General features: G+C 37.3%; 1 protein-coding gene across 1 annotated transcript; it reads left to right on the top strand.

Moving 5' to 3' along the window:
- Positions 1-8: 8 nt before the first annotated feature.
- Positions 9-8782, top strand: prrt1 (proline-rich transmembrane protein 1). Its single transcript, XM_056740854.1, has 4 exons — positions 9-289; positions 3003-3361; positions 3473-3664; positions 4808-8782. The coding sequence occupies exons 1-4, from the start codon at positions 271-273 to the stop codon at positions 4982-4984; spliced, it is 747 nt and encodes a 248-aa protein (XP_056596832.1). The 5' UTR covers positions 9-270; the 3' UTR covers positions 4985-8782.
- The last annotated feature ends 1129 nt before the right edge of the window (positions 8783-9911 follow it).

Raw genomic sequence — 9911 nt, 5'->3', positions numbered from 1 at the left:
GATGCGTTAGTTGAAACCTGTTTTCTGCTGCTGCTGCTGTGGATGTTGCAGGCGGATCGTGGACGAACACAAAACGAAATCCAGTGGATTTACACGCAAAAACATCGCCTTAATACAATACACGCGAGGATTTTCGACGAAGATGCATTATCATTAGCCTTGAAAATCACCCCCATCGTCTGTTATTTAACACAAAGACGGACGCACTGGATATTCTCTGTATTACTGGAGGGTCGCGCTGAACATCGTTAAAACGGATAAATAAACACGATGTCGTCGGAAAAACACGGTAAATGTTATATTTATACCTCGGCTAATTAAATCAACGTGTGGCACTGGGCGACTCGCGAAATTGAAAAGTCTTTGGTAAAAATCAGCGCATGCAATTTTTAACCCTTTACTACACACAGATTCGTGAAAATAACGTTACGTTTTCATTTTTCACATCTGTCCTAGTTTTCATTTTTCACATCTGTCCTAGTTTTCATGTGTCAAACTGCGGTGTATTCTGAATGTGTGCTCAATTTCAGCCAGCTGCCTACATCTTGTGCGCGCGATGCCCATGGGAGCGCGCAGCCGTTTCAGCATCTACTGCACTATTTACAGTCTGCTACTGCAGTTATGTGCATTAAAATCGCTACAAATGCAGTCTAGGTAGGCAACACTCTTGGATTTGTAAGACATCCGGGATGTCTTTTATTCATCGCTACTTAACTACATGTAGTGTATGGAAATAGCATATTTTATCAAATAAATACATAGGACTGTACGGCCCCGTTTCTGTAGGTTGCGGTGCCGTGGATCTGTGATTCAGCAAACTGTGAGATCTCCAAAATCACTTCATATTACGACTATTTCTTATACTCATTCTCATTTGATAGTTTTATGTGCCCCATCTCACCTCTTTGTCAACCCATTCAATCAAAGAATGATAGTACGTTTATTGTTCACATTCATCTTCTTTCTATATTTCATATAGTTATATATAGGATGTTGAACTGAAAGGAAAACTCATTCCGTTTATAAAAATATGTTAAAAATGGGTTTATTTAATCATGGAGGAGGAAATATATCCTGTTTGCTTTTATTTCTCATTTAGCTAATTTAACATATAGGCAATTCTGAAATCCCTGATCTCATCCTGAACTATATAAGCGTGAAGACATGGTAGAGGATTACATAATGATTTAGTCCCTTAGTATCTCTACCACATACAGGATAAGAACACACACACAGAACTGAATCCTTTCGGTTGACATCAGATTACATTTGTACTTTGAGGGAATATTTCAGATTAAATTATACAAATTAAATGAGTAGTTTATTTTATAAAACGTGATAATAATTTTGTCATTCGCATAACAGTGATTTATGCATTTGACTTTTCTTCAAATTGATTTACAAGGCATTACTGTCCATTTTTCTATCAGTGTGTGTGTGTTCTCTGGGATCGAACCCATGACCTTGGTGTTGCTTATGTAATATTGTAAACACATTTAAGATGCAGAAACTCAAGCAGAAGTTGGTGTTTGTGTACTACACATTAGAGGTCTTCAAAAGGGTGCACGTGGGACTGAATTTCAGATTGTCTGTTGGGAGCGAGCAAAGAGTGGCCTGTGAGAAAACGGGGAGTTTAAACAATTTCACCAGAGTAGGCGGGTGTGGAATGAAACTCGAAAAAGCGAGATGGGAAATCAGTTTGCAGGGTTGCCAAGTCTTTGTTTTTCCTGTGAAATTTGGCTACCTTTTAAACTGTGGGGGTGGGTTGTTTTGTATCTGTGGATTAAATAAGGATATAGATCACATTTATCGTCTCATTCTTAAGGTAAATTGAAGTTATTTAGTGAGTATATTTTCAAAAAGAAATTGAATGTAACGCAAAAGAGTGACTGTATGTGACCGGACAACAAAACTTATTTGCTCCATTTTTTTAATTAATTTTTTACATTGTCTGAAAGCTGAATAATTAAGCTTTCTACTGATGTATAGGTTGTTAGGATATGACGATGAATGGCCGAGATACAACAGTTTAAAGCTCTGTAATCTGAGGGTGCCGAAAATCAAAACATTAAGAAAATTGCCTTTGAAGTTGTTAATCAGAGGCACTGTAGCAGACCATCCACTCACAAAAATAAAGTATTTATATATTAAGTGTAGGAAATTAACAGAATATCTTCACGGAACATGATCTTTACTTAATATCCTATTGATTTTAAGCATAAACGATAAATCTATAATTTTGACCCATACAATGTTTTTTGCCTTTTACCTTAAATGTTCTTGTGAAGACTGGTTTCATAATCCAGGGTCACATATGTGTATTTTAGATATGGGATTGACATATTTTTGAGTTAAGGATCATTGGGCTAGTTTGGTTGCACATCTGGCAGCCATGTCGGTTTGTGCATACCATAACACATTAAAACAGGAAAATTATGAAAAATGCGCTATACAGGAGGACTATAAATTATTACATATTTAGAATATGTGTACTAATCATTGACAAGACTAAAATATAATAATATCTATAGGTTTGTAATCTGCCAGTATGTGTATCACGTTTTTGATGATGTATATTAGGAATTACCATAAAAATAATTGTCTGTGAGATGGTAATCGTTTTTTTAATAGAAAGATGACTAAATTGATGACCACATCAAGTTCGGTCCATAAAATGGATGCACATCAGAATACCTGTGAAATCCTAAGCAAATTTCAACCTGTCTTTCCTGTCTGTCTTTTCCTGCAAATTCTTTCCTAGTGCGTTTTTGTTGTTTATAAAGTATAATTTTAAAAGTACCATAAAATGTAATTTTGTACATTGGCATTGATAACTGAGAACAAAAAAAGCAGAGAAGGATCTTAAAGATCACAGGATTAAGTATTAGAAAGTATAAAACCCTGACTCTAAACCTAATGTCTGCAATCTCCCAGTGACCAAAGAACCAACACTCCATTACTCTTTATTTGGGGTGTGTGACTCTCTATCTCTCGTGACCCAGGATTGGAGGACGCAGCAGGGAGACAGCCCATGTCTCAGCCAATGGCACAGATGGCCCCGCCTCCCTACCTGCCCTCTCAGGACCCGAACATGCCACCGCATCCTCCCCCACCTGGCTGTGCCCCACAGCCTAATTACCCCCCTCCACCACCTCCTCCTGGATCAGACGGGTACCACCAGGAGACCCAGTTCCACTGCGGCAACCTCGGGCCCCAGGGAGCTCCGAACGGCTACACGGTGCAGACGCACGGACCGGGAGGCACCGTCCCTCATCCTCCAGTGGGATATCTACATCCGGGATACCCTCTCCAGCTGCAGCCCTGCACGGCCTATGTGCCCGTTTATCCTATAGGAGCAGGGGTGAGTGAGGTTTCATTTGATGGGGCGTATTGTATATGTTATGATAATCATGATGTACTATATGGAATCAGATGGATGGTTTTCATCTTTTAATGTGCTTCCTTTACTCAGGGGCAGCCGTACTTGCCCAACGGTGCCCAGCATCCAGGTGTTGCTCCTGGCCAGATGGCCATGCACATGCCAAATGGGATCGCTCTGATGGAGCCTCGTCGCCCACCTCACGACTATCTGCCCATCGCTGTCCTCACCACTGTCTGCTGCTTCTGGCCCACAGGAATAATCGCCATCATCAAAGCCGTGCAGGTGAGCGAGTCCAGACATAGCATTAATGTCATGCAAATCCTGTGAATGTTATTCTGTTTCATGCTGAGCACTATTTACACCTCAGTCAGATGCAACTAAATGAAATGAAACATTGAAGATGTTAGACAACCTGAATGAAAGTGAATTTGAAGTTAGCAGTGCATAAATTTCATATGACGGAGGTGAATGGAGACTCAAGCTGTCGAGTTTCACAGAAATAGTCCAGACTACTCATGTGCTATATTTGAGGTGTTCGGACTTATTGTCGATCTGTTTATCATACAAAGCTGAATTTGGGATTCGGAAAATCTGTAATGTAGTGAAGGAGTCATATAGACTGTTATTAGGATGCTTTCATAATGCTTTTGTTCATGATGCTGTCATAATGTCTTTATTTGGTTTGTTTGCTAAGAATAAACATTCAAAACATCATCGTAGTACAATATTTCACACCTGGCATAAGATGGAACGAAAACCACTGAAACATCATGGCAGTAAAGATTTTAATTAGCCCATAAAACGTAATAATTGTTTTTCATGACAAATTATCATAATAAAAATTGTGTTCTCTACCTTGCAGAAAGCATAATCTTAACATAGGAAGGAATTATGAATGTATTTTACTGCTTTTTCTGCTAAAATTATCATTAGAGTAATACGGCCCGATAAACATTGAAACGTTCTGAAAATACGATTGGATGTTCTACTAGATTTACTTCTTAAATGACAAAAAGAAAACATGACGGAATATTCATGTATAATAAAAATGAAGAAATAGTGGAATTCCAAAGCAATTGTACTGACAGGTCACCCTCCTTACTCGCGTTTACATTTGGGCGGTCTTAGTCAAATCATACCACGAACTGACGTGGATTTGTGGGGGTGTGGTTACACGATGCATACAATGCATGGGCAACTTATAACACACAAAAGACACAGAAAAACATGTATTCGCGCCATATAACCCATTTAAATGAATGCTTTTAAACATGTCAAACCTTGTTTTTAATGAATGGAAAGAAAATTGGTTGATGCGAGTATTTTTAAGCAAATCATTCATGTTTGACATCATGGAACCAAGACTTCGTGAGAATCACCCGTCTATGTATCTTTCTAAGAAAAGCAATATTTGTGCTTGTGTAGGTGCGTACTGCTGTTGCTCGGGGCGACATGGTGACGGCAGAGATCGCCTCGCGTGAGGCTCGTAACTTCTCCTTCATCAGTCTGGCAGTGGGAATCGCCTCAATCGTGCTCTGCACCATCCTCACCGTTGTGGTCATCATCGCCTCCCAGCACCACGATGAAGACTGGGAGCCCTAGAGTCTCTCGAAGGAACCAACGTGCTACCCATCCTACCCCTGGCCATCATTTCCGGTATTTTGCTCATTCTGTCACACAGCACAGATCTGAGGGCTGAAGCCACCACATCTTCCATCAGTCAATATTCCAGCCATTGTCCGTGTATTAGTTACAGATCGATGGTACTGTAAATCTGAGCCACTTCTGTACTGTGACCGTGCACATATATACACTCACATGAACCTACCTGAACATTCCTCCTTTATCCTAAACAAAAGCCTGTATTAGATTAATAGCTTCTAGTGTATTAAAGTCAGGTCAGGTGTGTTATTGTTTTGCTCTTCAAATTAGCCAAAAACAGAGTGTTACAGGAACAAAAGAATGCTTGATAACAATAATTGTACTGATTATTTTGGTATGAATAATGTTTCTTGATGTTCAGGACATTCAGTCTATTATTTGTTCCATTTATCTTTTAAGAAACCACTTGCACAACAGAAATGATCAATTGTTGTTTTGCAGGTTTGCCAAATTTGGTTATTTGCTTTGTATTGCTTTCTAGTATTGAAAATAATGTACAATAATAATGTATTCAAATGAAATAGATTAGTACATGCTAAAATGCTTAACATGTTTTTTACACGTTTTGGAATGATATGAGCGTTTTTGTTGCGTTTTCCAAAGGATCTATTATCTTATATTTTGAAAGTGTGTATATAAGTATTGTTCGCTCATCGGCTTTATTTCTGAACCTGAGGCCAGAAACATACTCTACACACAAGTGGAGAATTGAACTTAAAGGGGTAGTTCACCCAAAAATGAGAATTCTGTCATCGTTTTATTCATTTCAAACCTGCAGAACACAAAAGAAGATATTTTGAAGAATGATGGTGAATGAACAATGGCAGTGAACGGGTTCACTTCTATTGAACGGATACAAAACCATTGCAAGTCAATGGGTGAACTGTCCCTTTAAGGGTTTTGTATTAAAATGGAATTTTTTTGTAAACAGTATTATCTGTTGGACTGGTTTGTTAAATAAAACCATGTCAGGTTTAACTGACTGTAACTTTCTCAGCAGGATTCTTTTGTTCTGTCATGACAGAGTCTACTTGTTTTTAGTCATTCCTACTATAGCGCCCCTTGTGGAAAAATATGGAACTTCAGTTCTGTCTTATATTTTTAAATGCAGCTGCACGTAAATCCGAGCTTGCATAGCTAAAACGCCTGTGTCGAGCATGTTTCAAGCCTAAGTGTTTTCATATGTTCTGTTTTCAACCAGAACAGAAGAACTGATTCAGAGATGCTGAAAGAATGTACTGTATTTTAGGGTCAATTTCTTCATTATGTCTTTTCACTGAAGCAAGTCATGACGTTACGGTGGTGTAAAATATTGTATTATTTATTGTTTAAACGCTAAATTATTCATTTGTGTATTAAATGTCTATATTTATTGAGATGTGTAATCACAGGTCTAATTGTTGTGCACAAATATTTGGTTGTTTTTGCTGGATAACAGTCAGTCATAACAGATGGATGCTCTGGCATGTGGTTATATGCACTTTTACACTCAGTAAGCGAGTAGCTAGTGTGTCTCACTTTATTGTAGATGAGTGCATATCTTGCTTCAGGTGACCTCATTGAAACTCTACACATGCTGCTGTCAGTTAGCTGTAGTTTGTCAGGTGAATGCACTTAATGCAGTTTTGGTTTAATTTAGAGACCAGAGGTATGGATTATACCAAAACATATATGCATTATTTTATGAATTCATCTTTTATTAGGATGAATTAATCTTTGCAGACTCTGATCTGTGAGAATTCAATTTTCAATCTCTAATCCCTCAACAAAAATCTCAATCTTGTCATTGTAAACCTACATTGTTAAATGCTTGATAAAGGCGCCTGCTAAATTAATCAATGTTAATATAAAATGTTACATGATTTTCTTCTGTAAAACACAAAAGGAGACTTGTTATGCAGGTCTTTTCCATGCAATAAATGCGAATGGGGACTGGGACTGTCAAATTCCAAAAATCACATAAAAGAAGCTCATAGCTATAAAGTAGCCAAAAATATGCATAAACGTGACATACATATTACTAACCTTTTGAACACTTTTATTTGAGGAACAGATTGAACCTGCTTTAAATCGTCCCCTCTGCTGTATACTTTCTCAAACACACTCCAGGGGCCTCATTTATAAAACGTACCTACGCACAAATTTGATCGTAAAGCATACGTACTCACAAACCCACGTCAACGTTCATATTTTTTAAAAACGGTATTTGACGTAGAATGCTTGCCCGAGTGCTGCAGGTTTTTGGAAAATATAAGTCACTCTTGCCGCTCGTATACAGTAGGATTTGGATGTTAGGTGCTCTTTCATATATAAATGACATTATTTAGATATCATTAAAAGGTGGAGATCTGAAACTGTTAAGCTGCACGCAATTTCTCGATCATTTGGGATCTGATAGAGAGGTGTACACCCGTTTTCTGGGCGTAAGTTCATTCTATGAATCACACATACGCACTTTAAGAAATGATCGTAAAATCAAATTTAGGAGGGTTTCAACGCAATATTTTATAAATGAGACCCCTGTATATTCAAATACAACATGTAAAGACATGTCATATCACAGTTGAGTTCCGTTATAAACCATGCAAGAACCAGCATCTAAAGACATATTTTGATGGCTCTTGCAGTATTGCACTACTCTTATAGTACGTTTGAGTCAGCTCAAGTGCTCTAGTCCCATCCACTTCCATTATATGGAAAAATGAGCAAGGACATTTCCAAATTGTGTTCGACGGAAGAAACTAAACTGTAGCACTGTAAAAAAATTGCCATTGCCAGCTGGGACGACACAAATAACCGTAAAATAACAGTTTTTCCCTGTAAAATTATGATTCCTCGTTTTCTTTCTCTGTAATTTCACGTTTTGGGCCGTATTTTAAAAATACATGAAAAATTACAGGTTTTACATAATACGTGGAAAAAAAGTATGTTTTTTTACAGTGTACATGTTTGGTATAAACAAGAATCTTCCTTTCTTAAAAGGATTGCCACAACTCCTATATTTCTGGCTTAGAAGTTATGCTGAGAGTAAAGTGTGTATCATTGCTTTTATTAGGTGAATGTGTCCTTCCTTGAGATCATTTGGAAAGATGGGAGAATATCTGTTTGCCTCTATTCATTCACAGTTTTCCCTTTTTCACTATGTCATTTAATTTTTAAGTATTTATTTTGCTTATGTAATTTGAACAGCATCATATCTTTTTTCTCCTTCTCTCTGATAAATTTTTAATCAATTTTTGATCAATGAATCTCTGTGTTTCACTGACCTGTTTGTTGAATGACTCTTGATATATTGTTTATAGCTGTCAGAGGTGTGATTGCACATGATCGTCTTTATATGGGCTTCGTCCAAAAGCCAGGCCCTTGTTTTCTATCTACAAGCTAATTGAGAGAGCATAGTTTCAATAGAAATCCTGTTCCTGTCTGTTAATAAGACAAACTGCTATAATGATTTGGGGTGTATTAAGGTTTTGCGAACTCTGTACAGTCGATGTGAACTTTTCTCCTGTTTATAAGCAGCCCAGCAATATGCCTTTTCACACGTTTGTGATGTAAAGCTTATGCTTCATTGAAACATGGCCACAGATGTCTTGATATAGTTTCTGCACACGGTTTCTCTGAGCTTGCGGTTTATTTCAAGCGATTTCCCCTGTGTTTGTGTGCTTCTTACAGAGACCAAACATGGATTTGATGTGTATGACTTCATTGATTTGAATTAAAGAGGAATACCTGGTCGTGCAAGAATCGATTGTGTTGTTTTCTCTCGCGTGTTTGACATTTCCCTTTGTCTCAGAGGTGCTATTTATAGACGCCCTGTTTTATTTCTCTCCATTTTTGAATCTGTTTCTCTCTCGTGTTACTCGACATATCTATCACAGCAGATAAACTGCACGAGGGCACCAGTGCTTGATAAAACCCTATTATCTGCATATTTCTTCCATTATACGTTGGACAATAAATGCCCAGGGCTGCAGGTTTATCTCAATCTGTGGGGGAATCTGTCGCTCTGTGAATTTAAGTTTAATGTGATTCTCAGCCAGTGAGAGGGAAGATAGCTGTCAAACGTGCATCATCATGGCCGTGCCAACAGCACAGGAAGCAGAATAGAATAGAACATGGCTGTGAAGTGATTAATCGCAGATTATCGCATCAAGAATAAAAGTTTGTGTTTACTATTATATATGTCTAAATACTGTGAATATTTAATTTGTATTTATTAACACATACACGTATACTTATTTATAAAATATTTGCATGTATCTATTTATATTTCCCAGTTATTCAAATTATATATAAATGTTAATACATTTGATATATTTCTAAAATACATGCATGTATGTGTATGCTTTTATGAACACATAATTAATATGCAGAGTACAAAGACATATATTATGTAAACACAAACCTTTATTCTGAATGTGATTAATGGCTATAAATCATTTGAAAGGACAGAATACATTAGAGTAGAGTAGAGTAGAGTAGAGTAGAGTAGATTAGAGTGTAGAGTAGAGTAGAGCATAGTAGAAAAGAATATAATAGAAACGTGTAGAGAGTAGAGTAAAGTAGAGTGTAGAGTAGACTAGTGCAGAGTAGAAAAAAATAGAGTTCAGAGAGCAGAGTGCAGTAGAGTAGAGTAAAATAGAATAGAGTTGAGCAGGTGAGGAAATAATAGAGTGAAATAGAGTAGAGTAGAATAGAGCAGAGTAGAAAAGAATAGAATGAATAGAATAGCACGTATAGTGAAGTAGAGAAGAGGAGAGTAGAGTGTGGAGTAGAGTAGAGTATAATAGAATAGAATAGAGTAGAGTAGAGTAGAGTAGAGTAGAAAAGAATAGTATAGAATAGAATAGAGTGTAGAGAGTAGAGA

The sequence above is a fragment of the Triplophysa dalaica genome, chromosome 25, assembly GCF_015846415.1.
Source record: "Triplophysa dalaica isolate WHDGS20190420 chromosome 25, ASM1584641v1, whole genome shotgun sequence".
NCBI lineage: Eukaryota > Metazoa > Chordata > Actinopteri > Cypriniformes > Nemacheilidae > Triplophysa > Triplophysa dalaica.
Note: the sequence above shows the minus strand (reverse complement) of the source record. Positions and strands in the feature narration are given on the sequence as shown.